Below are 25,136 nucleotides of genomic sequence, written 5' to 3'. Positions count from 1 at the left end.
CGTGGACCTCTTGGGCCAGCTAGTGGCGGTACTAAGGGACAGGCCCGCGGCACAACCAACACCTCCACCTCCCTACGGTGGCCCGCAGGATCACAGTTCAACATCCTCCCCTGCGGTCACGGAGAGGGGGGCCTCCTCAGACTCCCATGAGCCTGCTCCTGTGTTCGCCCCCTGCCAAAAGATCAAGGGGCCGTCCCAAGAAAACCTTGGGAGCATCCCGTGGCAAAGCATTTGCAAAACGCCAGTCAAGGAGCCAGCCATGATGGCACCCCTCTTCATCCTGCCATAGGATTTGTACACTGTCCTCACGCACACTGCCATGGAAATGGCATCCGTCTGTTGGACTGTGTCACAACAGCAATGTTGTGCTTACTCGATTGTCTCATCTACCATCCCTGCCAAATCAATGATTCACCATTCACATTTATGTAAATATCCACTTCCCTCTCACAGATACACATTGTAAATAAACACTAATCACGCAACAATGTATTTGCGTCTGGTCCATGTTTATCACAGTATGTGCAATGTCACCCATGATTACAATGTCACAGGAGTTGGGATTCACTGCAGGCAAATAGAGACTGAAGGGACCTAGGAAAACACAACAGAACATTATTCGCTACTCAGGTGGAGGCCTTTCAACCATCGCACAACACTTGTCATCTAGGTACTCCAATCTGCACACATTCCAATGAGCAACAGTAACGACATAGACATCAAGTAGCTGTGCCAAACGACCCTGTTACCAACACATTTACAGCCAGCACTGACTCAACAACAGGCTGCAGTCACAAAGCTCACATAGAACTTTTCACGAAGCACAACATCAGCAGACAATGTCCCTGTTGTACATTCTCACTCACCTTCAAGTGAAGTAGTTGTTGATGAGCTGCTGACACTGGTCAACACCTTCCTCCTCTCCACTATCCTCGTCACTCGACAGTTGGGGGTTTGCAGGTGGTGGCTGCGGCTGGTCATCATCATCCAGGATCAAGGGGATTCCTTTCCGCAAGGCCAGGTTGTGCAGCATGCAGCATGCTACTACCATCTGACACACCATTTTGGGTGAGTACTGCAGAGCCCCTCCGGTCTTGTCCAGGCAGAGAAAACACAATTTAAGTAGTCCAAATGTTCGCTCTACCACCCGAAGTGTCCTCCCATGGGCATTGTTGTAGCGGACTTCAGCTGGTGTCCTGGGATTGCGTAGTGGCCTCAGCAACCAAGGGCCGTTGGGCTATGCAGTCACCTAAGTGTGAAATACACATACAGATTGAGGGTCTTAACTGTGGCCGAGGACAGCATAGCACACATACAGCACACAACTTGACTCTGCGTACTCACCCACAATCCTTGCCCGCTCCGGAAGCAGATTGGCCATCATCTGGGGCACAATGCTGTTGCGCATGATGTAGGAATCGTGGGCTGATCCTGGAAACTTGGCACAGTCGTGTGAGATGATCATATCGGCCTGGCACACCACCTGCACATTGATTAAATGGAAATGTTTCTGATTCCTGTATATGTGCTCCCGTGCCTGTGGTGGAACCAGGCCAACATGTGTGCAGTCTATTGCACCAACAACATTCGGGATGTGTCCAAGTGCATAAAAATCCCCCTTTACATTCGCCAATTCCTGCCTCCTTGGGAAATGTATGAATCGGTCCTTGTATTGCATTATAGCCGACAGGGTATCCCGTAGCACCATGCTGAAGGTTGGTTGAGACATACCCCCTGCAATACCCACCGTGTTCTGGAATGACCCAGTAGCCAAGAAATGCAGGAACGCCATCACCTTTGACGTTGCTGTGAGTGCTGTTGAATATGTCTGAGCATTTGCAGAGTATGTGTACCCGTGTAACAAGACACCATTGCACCACTGCCCAATACTCTCAACAAGCACACAGATTGTCAATGTGGCACAAAAAAAGTGGATAAGGTAAGTGATCAGCAGGGAGTGTGGACAACCTTTATTCTGCTCTTAAGTTGAACAATGACATGCAGTATGAAGGTAGCACTGCCCAAAGACACATTTGAACTACAACAGATGCCATGGAGATATTCCTCCAGTTGCTTAGAGACACAACAGTGCCACTACACCAACCTACAACACTACCAGGACAAACCCACCCCAGTATACCAACAAGTCAGCGCATGAATGGACTGGGTGCCTTACAAATGCACAACAGCCTCAGACACATGACACCAGTGGATGTAATTGCACACCACATGTTCCAAAGGACATGCATCCAGAGCCACATTCCCCACAGGCTGGCAGGACCGACACAGCGGACAATCAACATCCCTCCTCAGACAAAGATGCTGGCTGTACATCACTTGTTGGCCACTGGTACCTTACAATGAACTAAAGTAAGAGCTGGATGAGTGTCACAGGCAGCACTATCAAGGTACATCTCACCTGTCTTGGATGCCCTCATCATCTTGATTCACCAGCACATTCAAATCACCCACACTGCGCAGTAACAGCTGGTGTGCAAGCAAGGCTACCACGCCATAGCAGGCACATACACTCGTGTTGGTGACAATTGACTGCACACGTGTCCTACTAGTGCTACCTACCAACAGCACACACAATTACTGCAAATAAAAGCACACTCATCCCATCAATGGGCAGGCAATAGTGGACCACTGTTGACTGTTCACAAATGCCATATCAAACTTCCCAGGCAGTGAGCACCATCCCCAATTTTGCCTACAGTCCATCATCCAAGGCTACCAAGCCATTGATATTGACACAACATGATGTGTCCATAGGTGTCCAAAACGTGCTCCCAAAAAACAATAATGCACAGTCAACAATGTGATGCTGCAGGCTCGCCGTAGCGACCGCCCATACTGGCCGTGATTGTGGTGGCGGAGCATGCCAACCGCCATTTGAAGCTATGTATATGCCTATCCCTATCGCCAGTGTGTCTTGTGCATTACAAGACACACTGGCAGTAGGGCTAGGCATATACATAGCTTCAAATGGCGGTTGGCATGCTCCACCACCAAAATCACGGCCAGTATATTCAATGTGTGGCACACATATCGCGGAAGCAACCGCCTGGCCCCTGCGGTGTGTCACCGCCAATGCCCAAGACACAATTGCGGTAGTGATAGGCATATGCACATTGTGAAATGGCGGTTGCCATGCTCCAGCACCCAAATCCCTGTCACCCATGTCCCTGTATGGCACCCAACTCGCGGTAGCTACCGCCTGCCCCCTGCGGTGTGTCACCGCCAATGCCCAGGACACAATTGCGGTAGTGATAGGCATATGCACATTGTGAAATGGTGGTTGCCATGCTCCGCCACCCAAATCCCGGTCACCCATGTCTCTGTATGGCACCCAACTTGGGGTAGCTACTACCTGGCTCCTGCGGTGTGTCACCGCCATGGACCATGCCCTTACAGCCAATGGGATCAGCTGTCGCGGTGGCCTGATGCAATTTTGAAAATCGCGGTAGGCGTGCTCCGCCACCGCGGAGCCGGTCATTGGGTACAATTGAAAGATGCACCACCACAGTTGCACCCGCCTGGCCCCTGCGGTGTGTCACCGCCATGGACCATGCCCCTACAGCCAATGGGATCCGCTATCGCGGTGGCCTGATGCAATTTCGAAAATCACAGTAGGCGTACTCCGCCACCGCGGAGCCGGTCATTGGATGCATTTGAAAAAGGCTGACCTGGAACACCTATTGCAGCAGCTTAGAACCACTGAAACGAGACAAGGGGGTTAAATATGTGTGGGAGAGAGCACCGCATTTCCACTGCTCACAGAGCCTGCTGTCTGAGACCCCTCACCTGCTGCTGCCTCCAGGGACTGCTGCTTGAAACCCCTCACCTGCTGCTGCCTCCAGGGACTGCTGCCTGAGACCCCTCACCTGCTGCTGCCTCCAGGGACTGCTGCCCGAGACCCCTCACCAGCCACTGCTGCCGCTGCTGTTTCATGTCCACAGTGATGGCAAGGACTGAGAAGATCCGTGCCAGTCCCTTCACAAGCGAGGAGCTGGAGGTCCTAGTGGACGAGGTGCTCACCCAGTACCCAAGGCTATAAGGTGCCCTAAATGTAAGGGTAAGTCTTCAACAGTTGGGGTGAGAGTGCGGGGGGGGGGGGGCACACATGTAGTCGGTCTGATGCATGCAGTATGTGCCTGAGAGTGTGGGGTTGTGTCATGCACTGCCTAACATGCTGTTTCCTAGGGTGAAGGGGGGGGGGGATGTACCCTACTCCACACGTTTCCCTGCCTGCACATCAAGATTGGAGGGACATGTCTGGTCTTGGCAGCCATACAGTGACGCAGCAAGTTGGTAATGCAGGAGTCAGGACAGTGATTGCTTGTGTGAATGGCTGTATGGGTCCCTGTTGTATATCTCAGTGTGAGCCCACCTGGCCTGCACAGTCACCGCCCAATCTGACATGGACACAGCACTGAATGTACAGTGTTACATGTGTGTTTTTTGCAGGACACTATCAATGAGCCATATCAGCCCTGTAGATTGCACATGACTGGCCCTGTGAGAAGGGTGTGGGTTTGTAAGATCATGTTCCTCAATGTGACATACATGAGACAGTGAGCTATTCACAGGGCAAGGTTGTTAAGGCCTGCGCAGTGTTGGACACAGTCCCCCCAAACACATGTTGATATATGACGTATGCCTTGCTCTACTTGGAAATGGACAGTAGATGTGGGCAGACTACACATGGCTTTCTATGCTGGCATCCTGCTTGTATATGAGATGTGCAGGTAGTGTGTCCCCCCTCACACCTGCATGCATTTACGTGTGCTTCTCACATGCAGATGTACCCTGTGAGATACATTCCTGTTTCTGCAAGACATATCTGTGGAGTTGGGATGAGTCAGTATCATGCTACTGTACTGAGAGATTTTGTTACATAAGTGTGTCACTGATGTTTTCCCCCTCTTGTCTCCCATGCCTGCAGCTCAAAGTACACCAGCGTAAGGCTGTGTGGAGGGCCATTGCAACCAAGGTGCAGGCTCTGGGTGTCTCAAACCGCCGGCGCACCCACTGCCACAAGAGGTGGGACGACATTTCACGGCTGGCAAAGAACGTTGCGGAGATGACACTGGGGCTGCTCCCTCGCACTGGCAGGTTGGCACGGCGCAGCATGACACCACTAATGTTCCGCATCTTGGCCGTGACACAGCCTGAGCTGGATGCACGATTGAAGGAGCGTCAGCAGCAAAGTAGGGGTGAGTATTCTGGGAAGGGTAAATTTGGCTGTGTGTCAGTGGCTGCATGTGTACCAAGCCTGTGCCAGCGCTGGGCTATGTGATGTTGTTAGTGTGATGCAGTGGCTTGTAAGTGGCCTCTGTGCTGGGTGCAGCTGTCATGCATTTGTCCAAGCTGTACTTCCTGAGGAAATTCGAGTACTGGGCATTTCAATGGCAATCTGGGTGGTGGGCTTCAGGTCTTAGCTATTAGTGTTACTGTTTGAACGGAGCCACATGCAGGATGTTGTGCTGTGTGGTCATCACATGGCTCACTTATGCCTGCTTTTCTTGTTTACGCGCACTGTTTGAGTAACAAAAGTGTGTTTGCACAATGTTATTGCACAGGGTGGCGTGCAACATGTCGATTTAGTCATCCTCAGTGTTGCTTTGCTTGCATAGGTTTGTTCTGTTGCTGACACTGAACTGACCCTACATCTCTCTCATGCTGCATCGCCCGTGGTCACGGAGGGACAGGGGACGGACCCCAGTGGTGGGGAAACAAGCACAACAGCTGCACAGGAGCCCAGTGACACAGACGTGACTAGCGCCTCAGAGGGGGACAGGAATCTGCTGGAGGAATCACAGCCCGAGACGCAAAGTTCTACGTCATCTGATGCCAGCAGTGACGCATCCATGTTGGCGGGCACAGGGAACCGGGACTCAGCATCATCTTCCACAACACAGCGAACAGTGCCCACCCTCCCAGCCACTTCGTCTGGTGCTGCCTGTGTTTGCACCAGTAAGAGGGGAAGAGTGTCCTTCACCCCAGGCACCGCTGTCCCTGTCCCTGTCTCCCCTGCTGCTATCAGTGCTGAGTCTGTGGACTTTTTGCGCCAGCTGTATGTAGGCCAAACAGCTCTCCTCAATGCATTCATAGACCGCGACAGAAAATTGGCATAGGTGGTTGCTTTCATGGAGGTCATACATTCAGACGTGGATGGGCTGCACCGGACTGTCCAGTCTTTGTCCTCCACAGTGACGGCAGCCCTTCAACTGGCACAATCTCGTAGTCCAGCTCCAGTCCCTTTGTCCACCCCCATGCCTGTGGCCACATCTGACGATAGTGACCACGCTCCACAGACCTCAAGTTCACGATAGGGCACACGTAGCACACAGCAGCAGCAGCCCAAGCGGTCCAGGGCGCAGACACCATCCCCACAGAAACCCAAAGCCAGCCCAGAGCGCAAAGACAAAACCCCGTCAGGCGACACCACGGCCCAAAAAGCAAAGAAGCAGAACTCAGGGTCACATGCCTTAGAGCCATCCCCAGCCAAGGACTCTCCTGTCCCAAAAGCATCTTGCAAAGACAAGCAGACATTTGCGTGCCCACTGAGAAGGTGGTGCCTATAAGGGCTCCAAGGCAGATTCACCCACTACCTCGACTCCCATTCCAAGCCCAGTGAAGCAGGGAAAAGAGGGCACTGTAGGGGGAACACCTGGTAAAAAGGGGATAGAGGGGCAGAGGCAAGGCCAGGCGAAGCGTACCGCTGGATCCAGCATGTCCCCAGAGGGAGGGCCAGCGTCTGCACCTGCTGCAGCCTTGGTGTTGAGTGTGCCTGTTGTGTCCACACCACTTCCCATTAATCCAAAGTCAGGCAAGCCATTTAGAATCCCCAAGAAGTAGAAAGGCACCCCTCCACAATCTCCCACCCACACTGTGCCTCACGTCAGCATGACTCCTCCTCCACGTGCCACTACACCACCTGTTCCAAGCAGCCCTCCGCCTTCCCAAGCCACCGATAGCTCTACCTCAGCTGGGCCTCTCTCTCTCACCAGTCCAGTGCTCCAACTGTGCCAGACACACAGCCAGCTCCCAGTCCGACTGACAGCCAAGTCTGAATGTTGGTCAACCTCTCACACCTGTCTCTCCCACAGCAGTGCCTGTGCTGCCCATAGTGACACCCCAGACTGTGTTGCTGACCATGGCAGGGTACAGTCCACACATTCCCTGTGCAGCTTCTCATGGACTCAGTCTGCACTTTGTCCCGCCCACTGGCCTTGTCGTTCATTGCTGTGTGCCCCCGGCCTGTGCAGCTTCTCATGGACTCACTCTGCACCTGGACTGGCCACTGGCCTTGCTGTGTGCCCCCTGCCTGTGCAGCTTCTCATGGACTCACTCTGCAACTTGGACTGGCCACTAGCCTTGCTGTTTGCCCCCTGCCTGTGCAGCTTCTCATGGACAAGCTCTGCACTTTGTACCCCACTGGTCTTGCCATTCACTGCTCTGTGCCCCATGCCTGTGCAGCTTCTCATGGACAAGCTCTGCACTTTGTCCTGCCCACTGGCCTTGTTGTTCACTGCTGTGTGCCCCCTGCCTCTGCCGCTTCTCATGGACTCACTCTGCACCTTGGACTGGCCACTGGCCTTGCTGTTTGCCCCCTGCCTGTGCAGCTTCTCATGGACAAGCTCTGCACTTCGTTTTGACCACTGGCCTTGTCGTTCACTGCTGTGTGCCCCCTGCCTGTGCAGCTTCTCGTGTACAGGCTCTGCATTTTGTGCCTTGCTCTTGTCTAATATTGGTGCCTATTTGTGCAATTTGTGAATAAAGACAGTTGCTCCAGTTGTCTGTTTGGTCAGTGTCCTTACTAAATAAAGTTTTTCCTGTGTGTATATGTTTTACCGTGCCACATGCCCTGTGTGCCACTTCAACATTGCCAATGGCTTGTCTGTCTTGTTCAATTTTGTACTGGGGTGACAGGGACTTCAGTTCTTCCTGACTGTGATACTTGTGGGTGCAATTATGTTGTTTTTAGATGGTACGCCGTTGTAATTTTCATTCTTTGTTCATGTTAGCTATATTGTACACGTCAGGTTTGGGGGCACTGGCAGCACAGTGTGTGATTCTTTCCACAGGCTTGCAGGCAGCCTAGCCAGGGTCATCATGCATGTGTGTTCTTACTTTCTGTGTGCCCAGCAGTGTAGGTGTATGGTCATGCTGTGATGGGCAGTTATCCTAGTCACATGGGTTACTTTCAATGTGTGCACTTGGGTGGTCAGGAAGTGAGCAGTGTGAAGGGGGTGAGTTTGTCGTGAGTGTTGATGTGTGTGTGTGCCCATGCAATGTCAACTACACACGTCACCCAGGAGTTGAGTGCCTGTTTGTGTGATTGTTCAGGCCTGTGATTGTGTGCACATGTGTGAGTTGTATGTTGTGGACTGTGCAGTGTGTTGGTGTGTCCTTGCAGTTCTGGCTGACTCCTACGTGTTGCTTTTGCCAATTGTGTGTATGCAGAGTGTGTGACTGGCAAGTCAGGTTTTTGTTTTGTTGAACAGCCGTGTGTCTTGATACTGTTTGTACTCACTGTGCATACCTGCTCAACCACACTGACATTGTGGGTGTGATGTTCTCATGCATTGCTGTCACATGGTGCTTTATTGCCACCAGTGTGGCATGTGGTGTGCGGTGTCATACCATCCCCTATCTGTGCTTCAGATGCCTTGACATTGTGAGTCACCACTCCCTCTATTTGTGTGTGGTACTCTCCTGCCATGTCCACTCATGAAGTGCACACCACTGCACTTTGATGTCAGCTGTCCCCTTGTGTTGCCTGTGTGTGTACCTCCCCATCACTTAATTTGTGACACTGTGCTTTGTGGTGCTGGTATTTGGCCAGGAGCACTGTGCCACTCATGACATTTCCCCAATTAGTTATCTGTGTTGTTCTAGTACTGCTCAGCAGTCATGGTTGCTCATGTGCAGTTTAACTGTCTGTGCTGTCCAGTCCTCTGGTCAAGTTGTTTCCACTTTTGTGTCCCAGATTTGTGCATCTGTGGGTGTTGTGTTATGTGTATGCTGGGGTACTGCTTGACTTCCGGAGTGTGATGTTGTCAGTGTGCTGTTGTGATTGTTGTTGTGAGTGTTCATGGTGTGTCACTCATGGCTGTGTGGGACTGTTATGTTTTGTGTGCACAGTGCTTGTTGTGCATACAGTCCTGTGGGTGTATGTTGCCTTGTCCTGCCCTGGTGTGCATCCCCTGATGTCCTGCTGTGTTTGCTATGTGATTTATTGTCATGTGCATCTGTTGCGTGTTTGATGTGGCTGTGTTGTTCTGTGATGGTGCACTTCTTGTCTGTGTTGTGGTATGTTGTCTGTGCATTGTTCCTGACTGATGAGATTGTGCACTCCTGTTGTGTCTGTGCTCCCATTGCCTTCACACAGTTTGGCTGCACAGGTCATGTGTGGTCTTGTTGTGGTTCTGTGTGTGTTTCTGTCGAGTTATGTGTTTGGCAGTTGTTTTTGTGAAGACATTGATTCTGGCATCCCAGTGTGTGTGTGATGTTTGTGGATACCCCCAGGGAGTGTGATTTTTGTCTGTGTATTGACTGGACATTATTGACACCCTTCTGTGTGACTGACACTGGGGTTGTGTGCTGCAGATGTGAGGGGGGTATGTGTGAAGAATCCTACTTGTGTTTGTCAGTCATGGAGTGTGTCAATGTGCCCTGTGTGTTGTGCTGCTGGCATACTCCTGTGTAGTTGTTGTGTACATATGTGTGGCTGTTCACAGTTTGACTTCAGGGCCTTCCTTTCATCCCTGTGCTTATACATGGGTTGCCTTGCCTTCTCCCCGAGTTGTTGCACTGAGGTGACTGTGGTTTGAGTTCACTCACTGTGCCAGCCATGTGTGCTTTGCTGGGGTGAGGGTGTTGTTCTCTGTTCCTTGTCTTGCAAGTGAAGTACACATGCTTGTTGGTTGTGTCCTTGGCCTTCCATTTGTGTGCACCTCACTTTGGCTTTCCTATATGTTGTGCTCCATTGCTGGTGGCATGTGGTCTGTGTATGTGGCTGTGTGTCAGTGTTGGGTATGTCTGTGTGACCTGGCAAACTGTGTGTCCAGTAGGATGTTTGTTCATTGTATGTGTGTGTTCATTTGGTGCTTGTACTCATCTTTCTTGCCATGGATGTGGTGGTGTTGTGGTTTGCCCTGGGCCTGTGCTTCTGTGCGGTGTGTTCCTCTAAAGCCACTCCTGCTGTGGCCGTCTTCCTAGTTGTTTGTTGTGTGGTGCAGGGTGTGGATTCACCTAGTTTGGTTTTGGGCATGGGGTTGCACAGAGGGGTGCACATGGCATGTCAATTCATGTTGGGTGGGCAGTGTGTGGAGTGGCGAGGTGTGGTTCTGTGTACTTTATGCCCTGCCCATTCCTGGCGCTAGCCCTGCCTTCTGCATTGTGCGCATGTTTTCCCTTGTCTGCACCGCTGCGGTGACGTGACCGGGACATTACTTGGACCGCGGTGATGTGTGACCTGGCTGCGGAGTTGTGACTTGGTGGCAGGTAGGACATGTGGGGGGTACACTTGTGGCTGTGTGCCTGTTCCCACCAAGGTGTCTGGTGTGGCCAGGGACCCTGTATCAGCCCATGAGTTGTGTGTTGTGGTTGTGTGCGAGATTGTGTTGTTGCGTACCTGCGGCGGCGTCCGCGACGGTCCATGAGTTGCTGGTGATGTACCGGGTACAGCACCGGAAAGACGTGAAGAGCTGGATCCATTGCGGTCGGGACCAGGAATCAGGTTTCGCGCCCCGCTGTCGAGCTTCTGCCATCTCTAGTTGGGCGGTTTCTCCGCTGCGGTGCGACTGACTTTTTGAGGCAACCTGATTTGTACAGCGGATGGGACGTCATTCCGCACGGCGGTGAGTCTCCATTGGCTCCCACCCCCGCGGTGGCGGGCGCACTTTGATGGCGGTGCACGTCGTACCGCGGCGGATGGGAAATTGGCTGTGTTTGGCCATACTAATATGGCGGGCGTGAGGCCTGCTGCTGGCGTGCGGAAAAAGGCATTTTCCGCCACCGCCGCCATGCTAATTTCCCTTAGTTATTGGGGATGGGGATTAAAAGGTAAAACAGATCCAGTATTTCCTGGATTTATTACGTGTGTGGCAATAAAGCCTATTTCAGACTGCCTGATCATTGGTACGGGAGATGCTATTTTGGAATAGTATTCCCAAAGGTATACCATGTAAAAAAAATCAATGGAAGCAATGAAGAAAAAGGAACTAACACGTATAAAAAGAGCTAGTTTTTCTGAAATAGTAGGTGACATTTGTAGTGCATTGATACCTTCAGTGGGAGTAATTCTGAATACACGAAAAATGTGTCAGCTATCTACAGTAGTAGATCGGTTATCTACTGACACTGCTGTAGGATTCTTGATGATCAATACAGAAATGGTTGCGATCAGATCTATGGTTTTGCAAAATCGACTTGCCAATAAGCAAAAGAGGGCGAAGTCTGTAAAATGCTGAAGGCGCAAAATTGTTGCATCTACATACCTGATAAAAGCGTTGAAATTGGAAGATATATTAAAAACATTACGAAATTGGAAGAAGAAGAATTGAAACCACTGGAAGTTGACAGTGTATGGAAGAAATTAGCAAATAGTATTACTACAATAGAGAGATGGTTTTCTAACATAGGTAAGAGCATAATAGGTCAAATAATACTTCCAATCTTAGGTATAACATTATTAGTCTTAGCAATAATGACATGGTTCAAGCAGTCCCAGATATCCGGCAGTACTATTGGGCATCACAGTTAATTGTGGTAAATGATTGGGCCTACACGGATCGGAATGACCCGGCATTCAGGAGTGATCATTGGGCTATGGGGGAAGAGGGGTGACCTAGCAGCGTTGTATGGTAGAAGTAAGGAAAGATTACTCCCACCTCATACCCAGACCGTAGTGCGTGCTTGGCGAGAAGTGAATAAACATCTAGGATGGGAAGGGAAGCTGACCGAGAAGACTCCTCTATGGGATAGCAATCAGTTGCGTGAGGTGGAGAATTTGACCGGTTTCAAAAATTTTAAACTATTAGGCATTGAAAGCCTGGGAGATGTTTGGAGGGGACACGCAATGATTGCATTTGAGACTCTGCAAGTCGAGTATGAGTTGTCAGCCACAGAACGATATGGATACCTCCAGCTTGGCCACGCATTACGTAAATACCTCAAAGAAAGGGAAATGCTGGTGGAATACTCTCCAATGGAAGATAGATCATATGACAAATAAGGCCACTTCCTTAGCATATTAAAAAATAGTAAATAACTCTCCCAACCCGATTGAGCCCCTTGGTACATATTTGTGGAGTTACGTATAGTAAACCTACCTAAACTTACCTTCACAATATTTTTGTTGTTGATATTCCGGTAGTCTATATCCGGTAGTCTATATCACGCTGATAACAGAGGGAGTGAAGAATCATGGCCAGAAAAGATGAATGGACAATGGAACATGCCATAAATAGCGCACTAGCACTCCACAGTAGGCAGCCATCTTGTGCTAAGGGGTGGCTGCAAGGACTAAACCTCTCCTATCTTTCTGCTGACGGCAGTTTGTCTGCATATGAATCACCAAAGAACGTGGTGGCCATATTAAATGAAGGTCCTCTAATCCCTGGTCCACAAAAAAGCAAAAATCTGAATGTACAACCCCCTGGAACTTTTAGGAACAACTTTTCACTTTTCAGAACTGACCAACTACAACACATAATTCAGACATTGATTCCCAGTAACAGAATGCGCATATGTATTAGGGAACAGTTCTTATTTCAACTGCTTTAAGTAGAGGGAAAGCAGAGTGATACCCACTTGGGTCTTGTTCGCCCTACATAAAACAGCACATAAATAATTGCTTTATGCAGTCAATCATCCAAGTACTGACATGCAGGTATGACACAATGTCTTATTTGGGGCAGTAATTGTTCTATGCAAATTTTATAAGGTTTTTGACACTGATTTAAGGCCGAAGAAAAACTGATTAGTGATGAATGTTTAAAAAACATAGGATATGACAATGATTTGGATAAAGAAGATGAGAAAGTATGCATCTTAAAGGTCGGTAGAAATGAATAGTCTACCTGAAGGTGGAATATATCTTGTACAGTCACAATTTTAAAACTCAGTTTAGTTTGAAGAGGTCTATGATAAGTTGCCGTCTGCCATGCCTCTTCTTTAAGAATTAGTATTTTTAATAGTATCACCCATTTCTTAGATGTTTTGGCCCTATCATTATTGTGCAATTTTTTGCCATAGCTAATACCTCTGATGAAGCACCTCATGATGTAACTAGTAGAATGGTCTAAAATGGTGAGGATGGGTGCTGTAAAAGTTGTCCTTCTTACAATGGTCCCTTTCTCTGCCTTCTGGGGTGAATTAAATTGTCAGTAGTTTGCATACTGAACCCTATTCATCTTTTTTATTTTTATGCTCTCCCTCATCCTGACTAGTAACCATCTATAAGACATGCATCTCCTATAAGAAAGGAGCATCCTCTGCAATTTGAGCCGAGGACTGTGGATTAATCTTGAAGGAAAATGGGTATGACCACATTAATATTAGGCCTGGGCGTGAAATTCTGCTCCGCTTGCGGAGTCTGAAGAGTTTTTCCTATTCCGGAGTGTAGTTTATTCTTTGCCTGTGCTCGTCAACGTTAAGTTGGTGAGCGCAAGTGTGGGAAATCTTACTCCAGACCAAGATTTCCCTACCCCGGGGACACGGATGGTCGCTACCTCTTTCATTGAGAAACATTCTGTTCACATTGAGGAAGCTGCCGCTCGAGTAGAACATGTACTCGAGCGGTTGAAAGAAGTGCCCTCTTGTGCTGTGCGTAGTGCTGTTTACGCTGATTTTACAGCGCAGGACAAACACCCAGCTCTAAAGATCAGTGTGAACGGTGCAACGTAACGCACTCTGCCGCTTATGGAGCTCTGCGTAGTGCAGTGGATTTTTTGGTCACTTTGAGGAGTTCCACGTAGCGGAACTCCCCAAACTCCGCCCAGGCCAAATTAACAGTGGAAATAATAGCCTGTGGCTGTGTGAACTGTGACAGCATTATTGGTGATCAAAATTTTGACTGTAGAGGACATGTGAGGTTTTTGGCACCACCAAGGTCATTAATGATCAAACACCCATTTACAATGTCAGGGTCACTCGGGAAGATCTTCAATAGCACAGTTCCTATTGATGAGGAAACTTAGAAGATATTTCGTGCTGATTACGTGGGCCTCATCAAGGAAGGGGTCGTTGATGATGAGAAAGTCATCATTGAGGGGCCTTAGATGATGTTGGGCTCGACTGCAGAAGATTTGCTGATGATGTTTTGAATTATGAGATAGTACTCAACTTTGCTGACAAGGAGGTTTTTGGCAACACGTTAAGTGCTAACCTGAATTTCAGAGGCTGACTTGGAGGGAGTGCGGTTTTAGAACCTACAGAAGGCAGAATCTCCAGAGCAGGTTGCAAGTCTAAATGTTTCTTCGTTTGCTGATATATGCTGCTACCAGTTCTCTTCATTTTATAATAGAGCCAATCAGTGTTAGTTTACTGACAGATGACTAATAAATCGGCAGGAGGTTGCTGACATAGGAAAAGAGAAAGTGCTCTAAGAGTAAAGAAGCCATCGTCAAGGTAAGTCTATCCTACTCTTACTTCCTGGCTCTTTCCTATTATCAATCTATGGGTTAAACATGAAAAAGGAAAGTGAGGAAAGAATCATTGGGCAGCTTAGGCCTAGGCACAAAAGTTGTGTAGAATTTTCTAGCTGAATCTTGCATTGCTCCAGGAAGAACAAAGTGATGACAAAGAGCATGTAGACCACGAACATATGTCTGACAAATACATGCCTGGGGAATGCCACCAACACCACTTTAGCACTGGTGCAGTGTGAGTTGACACCAGATGGAGGTTGGGCTTTTATGCAGTGTTACATTGGGCTGTGCATGACCTTGTTCCTTTGGAAGAAGTGGCTTCAACAGCTGCTTGGCTTGGATCACAAAAAGCTGGTCTGAAGAATGCAGATATCTGCAATCCAGCTAGAAGCTCAATACGCACATGATGTCCAGATTGTGTAAAGCTGTTTAAACCAAGGAGCCACAAGGATACAAAAACATAACAATCTATTACTGGATGGAAGTCTGGCAGTACTTTGATATGAGGGTAATAATCATCCTGACTTCAAAGAATGTCGCAAATAGTTCTGAGGCATGCCGTACATGCAACTCAAGTGTGTCCTTGGCCAATGTTATGGTTACTAAGACGGCTGTCTTCACAAATTAACTTTACTTTCACAGAGGGGCATTCCCTAAAAAGCCTGCAAAACAGTCTGGTAGGACGCCCATTGGTCTCAAAGAGTAACCAGAGACCTTACCCAAAGAAACAAGACTTTAAGGTTCATCAGGTGTGTCTTGATAGAATTGCCAGATGTGGAAAGTGTGCAGTTGAGTCTTGCAACAGCTCACCAGTAGCCCCACCTCAGTCAGGTGATCCAAGGAAGGCATGCCATTGTCCACCTATCATATAAGTGGGATCATATTCTTCACTGTGGCAGAACCTCAGTCAGTTGGCTGTGGAGTTAGGGTTCATAACTTGCAAACCACAAATTTTTACAGTAGGGCCATTTGCTTTAAAATCCCAGTCCTAGTTTTAAAGTGTGTTTTCTAGAAGACACAAAACCAAAATTTAAATATTAAAATCACACAAACACAACACCCCATAGAACATAAATAATTTTTCCCTTAAAAATTTAAAGACGGCAAAGCTGTTTGTACTTCCCCCTCCTCTGAAACCGCTTTGTTTTAAACGTGGAAAAAAGATGCTTTTGGTTCTATGATCTAACTTTTGTTTTATTCATCTGACAAAGTAATCAGTGTGGCTCACATACAGATGTAGTAATACTTGAGTTTGTGAGTAGTTTGGCAATCAACCTAGAACTCTTACTAAAGCCTAGAAAGCATAAACCGTGGCACATTTTCATATTAGGCAAACCAGGAGAAAACAAGAGAAAAGAAATGGGCACCCAATCACTTGAACAATTGGTTTGTCAGAACGGTAAACTGATAAGATGTATAAGAAGCGTCTATCATTGCTAAAGTTTTGAAATTTTTGAAATTTCTTACCTTTGCTGTCATCATTTTAGCTCCCATACTGGCAGATCGGGTTGACACTGGTGAGACTCGTTTAGGAGCTGCAGTTGGTATTGCAGATACAGCAGGGCTGGAGGATTTTTTCAACGGGATTGCACTAACTGAAGTGGGTCGTTTAGGGATTACGGAAGATTTATTTTTCAGGTTTTTAGCAGAGGAAGTAGATGTCTTAAAATGCAACATAAAATTAAAAAATGTAACACAAAATCAGCATAACAAAAACAAACAAATGGATGGTTGAGAATAGAACTTAAATAGGAAGTTTGATTAAAAGGTGCAATTTCCAAATGTTAGCCTCTTAATTCTCTGCAATAACGTGTATTGTACTTTCACAAATTATGATAAATTATCAATCCATTTGATGTTTTATAGCTTGCTCACAAATAGAATCCATCTATTCTATCGAACTATTGTTTTGAGGTACTGAAAACACGGCAGGCTGACGTCTAGCGTTAGTATGGAGTCCATGCCTTCAGAAGTAGAGGACGTGGCATTTGCCTTTATATCTATCAGTGACAGCAACAAAAGAAAGTGATGGACGAACTCATGTTCGGTAAAAACAAATGATCTACTGCTACAGCATGCACTCGTACTTCTAATTTCTATTTTCTGTCTTTCTATCAATAGGAAGTCTAACAAAATACCTACATTTTATTTCTGATTTATTTTCCACTGAGCTATCATTTTTTCTTTCATTCCGAAACAAAACTAGAACATATTTAGATAGTGATAACAACTATGTTTCATGGTAGTCATACAGTTACTGTGGTGGCCATCATGTTTTGAATTGCCCCCATCTGCAATACTGTATAAAGATCTCTATAGATAAATGCTTACAAAATACACACAGCTATTGAAAATAGACTAAATGGGAAAGACATATATGTACAATATACATTTTCCTCAGACCATTTGGACAGAGGACAGATGCGAATCTGGAGATGCAGACATCATATAAAGTAAAGTAAACCACTAGCAAATATGTGACGACTTTAACTATTAATCCCCACAAGTTCTTCAAATTATCTGCTAGTTAGAGCCTTCAAACGAAGCAAAACCGTGACAAAAAGCCTGCTTAGCTTCAATCAGTCTTTGGCACGATGTAATCTATTGTGCACAAGATTTCCTGTCTAATATTTAATCTTTTTTCCTATGCTCACTCTCTACCCTTTCTGCCTCATTTTTAAATAACAATGGCTAGATGACAGTATATTTAGCGTTCCACCTAACTACCACGATTAATCGCTTTAATGAAGTTCTAACTTCTTTGTGACTCATTCCCTAACAGAATGGAATTGGGAGGTTTCTAGGAAAATATGTAGTAAGCATTGTTTTACAATACATTTTTACTTGTAAAACTGTACACCTATGTTGGTAACATTACATGCTCTTAGAAATGCTTTAAAAGGCCAGTTCTGGGGAGAATATCTTAATATATCTTATTAGCAGAAGCAAGGAAGGTGAATGTCTTACTAAGAGGTAACCGAATAATGGAGGCTCATGCTTAATCACACACTCGAATTTAACACAGGCAATGTCACTTGCTGAAAGTCGGGACTTATCTTCCACCTAAGTGGATTACACATTTCAGAAGGCACCCAAAGATTGCTGCCATCAGAGTGATTAGAGCTCTAAGCTTGTCTGGCAGATCATTGACTTTAACCATCACATAATTAAATCCTTGAGGCTATGTACTTTGATGAACAATGACTTAACAGCGCTATTTAAAAAAGACTATTTGAAAAAGAACTGTTCCGTTTTTTATGAACCGCTGCCATATATATATATATATATATATATATATATATATATATATGCAGTACTCAAGAGCATACTTTGCAGAAATAATGAGAACAACTTCTGCAGGACAAGAAAATAAATAAGGACAGATTGGTGGAATGTAGACCTCCCACATTCTTAGGTGTGTCAGATTCGGATCTTTTTCAGTGGTTGCACACAATTTATCCAAAATGCTGTCATACAGAATATTTAATACTCTGTTTTGCAACTCATGGCGGGTACTAAATGTTTTAATTCAATATTACTGTCTTAGAGTAACCACAGAAGTAATATCTCCTGAAAAGAATTCTACCATATCAACTGAAGTAGGAGTAAAGGATTACTTAACTACTACCGCAATTTAAGCTGCTTCCTAATTCTGAACAGGTAGTAGTTTAATATCTCCATAAACTATGTCCCATCATCGTCCGTCGTATCTACTGCACTGAAGAAGAACGGCTCTGGGTGTCAGGGGCTCCAACACTGGCATTGGTTAGATCTACACTGGCACTCGAAGGTGTTAGAATTAGCATAATCACTAGTTTTCAGTTTAGCTCTGAAATTCACACACAAGTCTAAGATGGCCTGGATGGGAAATCCTCACCCAGCTGTTTGAGGTTAATTGAATTTGAAAAGTCTGATATGTCCACTACGGAGTCCACCTTCTCCAGAGAGGATGATGAGGGCACTTCAACCAGGGGAGATTACAAGAAATTCAGAAGAGCTGGTCCTACAGGAATATTTTGCTAGCACAGGCATACTCTCCAGCTATCCTTTGCATCAGAGAGACCAGAGTTAAGTCCTGATCCTCCATTTGTAACTCCTTTACCACATGGACGTCTGGGCTTAACTAGCCAGCACCAGTGGTAGCTGGTGACATTTGAAAGTGGTGAGGCGCAAACTTTCTTTCGGAGCCCACAGTGGCGAGCAAGCGCACCGAGTGATCACGAACATCTCAAGGGGGCTATGGGAGGGGGGGGGGGGGGGGGGGGGGGATGAATTTCTCATCCTGAGAAAATTTTGAAAAAAGAGTGGGTAAATGGTGCATTTTCAAGCAAATTTGAGAAGCAAGAAGGTTAATAAAGCAATTGTGAAAGTGCAGTTATTACATTAATAAGGGATGTCATATAACAATATGTAGACATTGCCACAAAGTTGGTTTTTATAAAAATGGGTCTAATTAGTGAAAATTATAGCACAATTAATCAAATACATTGGCTTGAAGCCATACAATATTCAGTCAGGTCTATGGGGGACAGCATGTAATATTGCAATAATTCAGGGTCTGCCACATTACCTAGGAGCTATATATTTCCAAAGCGGATAATCATCTGCTTATAAAAATGTTGTGCCAAATACAAAAATGGATGCAAGTTGTGCCAGTATCTAGTGGCCAACATTTTACATGTGCATTAATAACGTGGTTTGCTTCTAATAGTATGATGATACACTAGCATACCACAGAACAGCCCATGTGACATCACAGAACGAACGTTCACTGATGCTCATTGTGACAGAAGACAGCTCACTGTGCCAATCAGCCACTCAAGCTGCCTGCTTTGCAGTTTGTGATGCAATGACAGGTGCAGGCAACCAAATATACAGGTTCCAGTTTCACACATTATTATTATCATTCAGTAACTACACGTACTGCTATGAAGACAGCACCCACACAGCTAAAATTAGAAAAACAAAGATTGCAATTGCAGATTCTACACTTGAACATGTGTAGTAAATAACACTGCTGCGCCTGAAACCTAATTGTGGAGTTATGCGAAGGACCACTGTTACGCCATAGTATATATTGAACTGCATGCAAAGGACCATTGTTGGTTAGTTACATAAATTGGATTTCTTGGAGTGTCGTGAAATTAGGGTGCCTGTTCTACAGTGCTTTGTCACCAAACTTTGTGGTTGGGCACTAGATTATCCACATTCAGGAGGTTGTACCCTTATCTCTGTTTAATGGCTCGCTTTACTCCTTCAGTATCTGGTCCCCTGCTCGCTTAAAACGTTCACAATAATTGTTCTGCAATGCAAATGCTCAGATATAATTTAGTCAGACTGACAGCGTTCTGAGGTGACTTAAAAATCCAGCCCGTTATTTTGAATCCCAGTACACAACCACGGCACAATTATAAATGTGCAGATTTTCTTTTTTCTTACACCTTCTTCAAGCATGCTCCTGGTTGCTCAAGTTAAAATAAGCACCTAGAGGATTGTCTGTTTGGAGGGCAGCTGTGTCTCGCGGCCGTGGCGTAATTTAACTACGAAAATGTTGCTGCCCAGTCACGGCTCCTAATACTCGCGGAAGGGGAGGGGAATGGGGTGCGGGGGGATAGTGGGTATGGCAGTGCGTTACCGCTTGGGGTGGGGGGAGGGAATAATAAAATGAAAACTTACCTGACCGGGTCCATGTAACCTCTGCTCCTGGGCCGGGTCCCACGTCACGCCGCCTCTGCTGCTCCTGAGTCCTGAACAGGAACAGGCATACTGCTCCCTCCCCGCCTGTAAGGCAATCACAACGCTGCAATGGCAGCGTTGTGTTTGGTGGGGAGTCCCGGACGGCACCCAGCCGGGCACCAGTAGGGGCGCCATTTTCTCTATGTAGGCTGCCTACATAGAGAAAATGTAGTGTGCATGACTGCTTTGGTCGGCCCCAGGGCCGACCTAAGAGTCAGGGCACTCAGAGTGGTGCAAGCCACTCCTCCCCGACACGCCCACCAGCGGGCCCCGAACCAGGCATACCCCTGCCTTCTGCTCTCTCGCAGTGCGAGAAGCAGAAAATAAAATGGTATTTAAAATACCATTTTATTTTCTGCTTCTCGCACTGCGAGAAAGCAGTGGGGAGGCGCTCCAACGCCCTAATGGAGCGGCCGCCATTGGCCAGCACAACAGAGCTTCTGAGCAGATGGGGTTTGGTTAAAGTGGGTCTTAGCTGTAAGTAATTTGTGACCTTTTCCCTAACATCAATTGTTGGATCCGACAAACAGATTGTCTTATACAACTGGAAGGATGGGTGCGTGGCCTGTTACTTTCAACTTCCCTGGGGTCTCGTTGCACCACATTCATAAGGTCAGAGATGGCAACTTCCATATGAGAGGAGGATAATCCCTTGGTAGGGCTGTCGCTACCACACAGTCTGGAATAGTCTTCAGGACCATGCATGACGTCTGAGACCATTTATTCGCTTCTTTGACTCATCTTACAAACAAAGAAATTCAATGTCTTGCACAGGATTGGTGCACTCTTAATCTGCGTTCAAGCCAGAATAAGCCTGTCCCAATGCTAGTAGACAGGGAACTGCTATTTACTAGATTACTATATCCAAAAAGGGGCACAATGGAAATGCAGGTTACCTGCTTTAAATGGTTAATAATACATGGGGCATGGTTGAAAGTTTGAGCATTGCAGGCTAAGCTACTTGAGCTTAAGGTTAAAGGGGGACAGATGTACAAGTTACTTACCTTCGGTAATGATGTATCTGGTAGAGACGATTCTAGCTGCAGATTCCTGAACGTAGAATTATCCCCAGGCTTGAGACTGGACCCGGAAAACTTTCTTGCCCACCATCTCTGCGCGCCGGGGGGCGGTACCATGCGACTCCACCCGACGTCCTCCGCGGGCGTGATGTCAGCGAGGTCACATAAGCCCCACCCCGGCGCGCTGACGTCAGTTTGCTTCGGAGAACTTTTCAGCGCCACAACGCGGAGCCATCACAACAAAACTGAGGAGAGCATGAGAACAGTGTGCGAAAAAACCAGAGAAACAAAATAGAGAGAAACAAAAGGTGAGAAACATCACCAGGTGGCACCAAGGCGACAACAGCAGGCCAGAGCAGGAAAAGAGCAGAGCACCACCCTGAGGAACAACTGTGCAAGCCAAGGCGCAAGCACCAGGTGGCAGTAAAGCACCAGAAGGCCAGAGCAGTAAAGCCATAGCAAGAAAAGAGCAAAACACCACTCCGTGGAACCACCGTGCAGGCCAAGGCAAGAGCCCTCCTGGAGGCACAAGCATGTGAAGAGAGAGGGAGGAGAGAGAGAGAAGAAGAGAGAGAAGAAAGAGAGAGGAGAGAGAGGAGAGAGAGAGAAGAGAGAGAGAAGAGAGAGAGAAGAGAGAGAGAAGAGAGAGAGGAGAGAGGAGAGAGAGACTCTGCAACCACAAGGGGAAGGGCTACAAGCCTGGAACAGAGAAGCAACAGCAATCCATTCCCAGACTACACTGCCAAGGATGGCCATACCCCTAAAAGGAGTAGGAGGTCAAAGGACAGGTAATCCATCCGCAGACTACAGTGCCAAGGAGGGCCATAACCTCTGAAAAGAGCGGGAAGTCAAAGGACAGGTAAAAGAACCCCTAACGAGGAAGACCGGTTGGGGATCAGAAACTCTAACATCAGAGGAAAGGAGCAAAAGTAGGCCCTCACGCTGGTGGGATGCCTGACCGGAAGAAAACGAAGAGGACACCCACAGAAGACAAGTCACCCAGAGGGAGGAGACTGCAGAAACCCAAGCAGCGAGCCCTCGCAGAACGGGGAGGAAGGGCGGGTCATGAAGGAATCTGCGGCTAGAATCGTCTCTACCAGATACATCGTTACCGAAGGTAAGTAACTTGTACATCTGATAGAGACTACAAGCCGCAGATTCCTTAACGTAGAATAGATGCCCTAGCCATACCCAGAAGGGAGGAGGGCCTGCGAGAGAGCCTCCCCACCAAGAGAGACACAGGGCCCCAGCAGGCGACATGTCATGGGGACAAGAAGGGAAAGGCCAGGAAAACCTAAGCCCAACCAAGGGAGAACTGCCCAACACCCCGTAGGGGCAGACAGCGCCCGACAGCCTCAAGGAACACAAGGACCACCTTAACCCCCAGGGAGAAGAGGTAGAACCGGAGGCAGGGCCCACCTGAAGAAACACAGAAACAGTGACAGAAAAGAGCTGAACACACCTCAACCGCAAGCAGCGGATAAGGCAGGGACGGCTCCACCGCCAAAAGTGGGGACGGAAGACGACGGGCACAAGAGAAGACATCGAAGCCACAATGGTGTATCAGAACAAACAGGCCTGCACTGGCATGCACAGCCAGCAGCAGACAACACCCCGGAATCGTGCACCCAGGACAAGCTAGACGCCAGCCAAAGGCAGAGGCCAGGAAGGGCCAGGACACGCCCCCAGGGAGGGGCTGGCACACACGGACCCACAAATGAAGTGGAACCAGGCAGAAAGAAAGAAAGAAAGACGGAGGAAGGACCAAAGCGGACAGAAGTGCAAAACCGCTACAACGCAATGCCGCAGACAGCAGGCCAGACTAGGCCAGCGACACAGCAATCCAGAAGAAGGAAGCAAGAAGATCGCACCTGCGACATACCGTGACACCACGGAGAGCAGAGGCCCAACGGGCGACCACACCTCCCCAGCACATGAGAGAGCTATATAATAGCTACCATTACCCCACATTGGGCATGTTACGTCCCAAGAACATGGGACCCTCTTAGGAAAAAGCTTCCGCAGCACAGGACAACAGAAAGACCTGCGGAGAAAACCGTAGACGGCTCGTCAATCAGCCAATAAAGAATACACAGAAGGCCTAATCTCAGGGCTGACATGGCTTACCAACAGCCAAAACACAAGTCAAAAAAGGGCCGGACCAGCAGCCAACAGCACCAAAGCCCCAACAAACGGACCTGAAGGCACATCAACTACACAGAACACAGAACCGGAGCTACAAGGCCCCATGACAACAACGGAAGAACACCTCCCAAAACACAGAACGACTTACAGGTCAATGAGGGGGAGGGGGAGGAGTACGAAGCCCCGCAAGAAACCTCTGAATGGCAGAATCCGCAGGGGCGTGGAACAAAAGAGTGCCATCAAAAGGAAGGTCCACCAACTGTTCCCTAACGTTCCCAGGGAACACACTAACTCGTAGCCAGGCATGTCGACGAAGGGCCACCGAAGAAGCCATAGTACGACCAAGCACCTCCGAAATGTCCAGAGCCGAGCGAAGAATAAAGTCCGCCAGCTCCCGGCCATCCAACACATGGTGCCGCAGATCAACACAGGCACCCTCCTGAGAAGCGGCAGACATAAGGGACTTCGCCGAGTCCCACAAGCAAGACGTGGCCTTGCCAATACACAAAGAGTGTTAAGGGCCCGCAAAGCCGCACTGGTGGAGGCGAAGATATTGTGCCCCCAGGAATCTAACCAGCGAGCCTCTCGTGACGGGGGAGGCAACACCGATGGCAGGGAGGGAAAGACAGCCTGTAAAAGAGGGCCCCTGGTAGAGAGGTGAAGGGAAAGACAGACCGGATCATGCGGCGCAGTACGGTGGCGGTGCAGAAGAGGCTGGGGCACCGGGTCCCCCGTGGCGGGCCACCCCCAAGCCCCCGAAAGAGATGTGTGGAGCGAAGCCTCAAAGGGAAGAAGCAGCTCCCGACCACCAGAACCCTGATGGAGGACCTCCAGAAGATGATCCGTGGGGAAATGGGCAACTGGATCGCTCATGCGCAAGATCCTCGCCACCGTGGAAACAGCCCGAGCGAAGGCAGCACTGGCCTCCGTAGGGCCCCGTGGCAGGGAAAGCAGTTCCCCTGTGGGCGACGGCTGCAAGCCAGGCGGCCGTCCCCCAGTCCAACCGGAGGAAGGAAAGGCCAAGCCCGAAAAGGAGGACCGAGGAATGGGGAACCTGAGGTCCTTCCGGCGAAGACTGCGGTCGCGGCGCGGCAAATAGCCGTCCTTGGAAGACGCCGGGGAAAAAGCCATGACGCGGCGGCCCGTCTCCGGAGAAGATGAAACCAACAACCGTCGAACCTCTGGAGAAGAGGGGGCGTCCGAAGACAAATCAACGAACCGACACCGGCCCGGCGCCGTAGAGTCCGCGACCGGTGTCAGGTCAACGTCGACCGGCGCCGAAGGGGACGCCAGAACGACCTTCGCCGCAGGAGACCGGAGCTGGGTCGGAGCCGGAGCGGCTAAGGAACGGCGTCGAAAAGGCGTCGACTCGACCTCCGACGAGGCAGCCACCTGTGTGGAAGGACGAGGGGGGCCCGGGGACACGCCCCGACCCCTAGCCGGCCCCAGCAGCGCCGCCAGGACCAGCAGTCGCCGGCGCCTGAGCGGCGTCACCTCGGCCAAGGCCGCCGCCTGCCCAGAGGACCGAGGGGGACTCGAGAACACGACCCGAGCACCGGCAACCTCCCGTGAC

The 25,136-nt window shown here is 48.5% G+C and overlaps 1 protein-coding gene across 4 annotated transcripts in view; it reads right to left on the bottom strand.

The window, feature by feature from the left end:
- The window catches only part of LOC146871954 (microtubule-associated protein tau-like), a 1,902,682-nt gene that overhangs the window by 998,352 nt on the left and 879,194 nt on the right, over positions 1-25,136 (bottom strand). For 3 of the 4 annotated variants that reach the window (XM_085652435.1, XM_085652443.1, XM_085652452.1), the window contains exon 4: positions 16,131-16,325. The exons of the other annotated variant lie outside the window; for it this stretch is intronic. In XM_085652435.1, the coding sequence (XP_085508561.1) occupies positions 16,131-16,325 (195 nt within the window). The remainder of the gene's footprint in view (positions 1-16,130; positions 16,326-25,136) is intronic. 4 annotated transcript variants of the gene reach the window in all.

The sequence above is a fragment of the Triturus cristatus genome, chromosome 1_1 (assembly GCF_964204655.1).
Source record: "Triturus cristatus chromosome 1_1, aTriCri1.1, whole genome shotgun sequence".
Lineage (NCBI taxonomy): Eukaryota > Metazoa > Chordata > Amphibia > Caudata > Salamandridae > Triturus > Triturus cristatus.
This window is presented reverse-complemented; position numbering and strand designations above follow the sequence as displayed.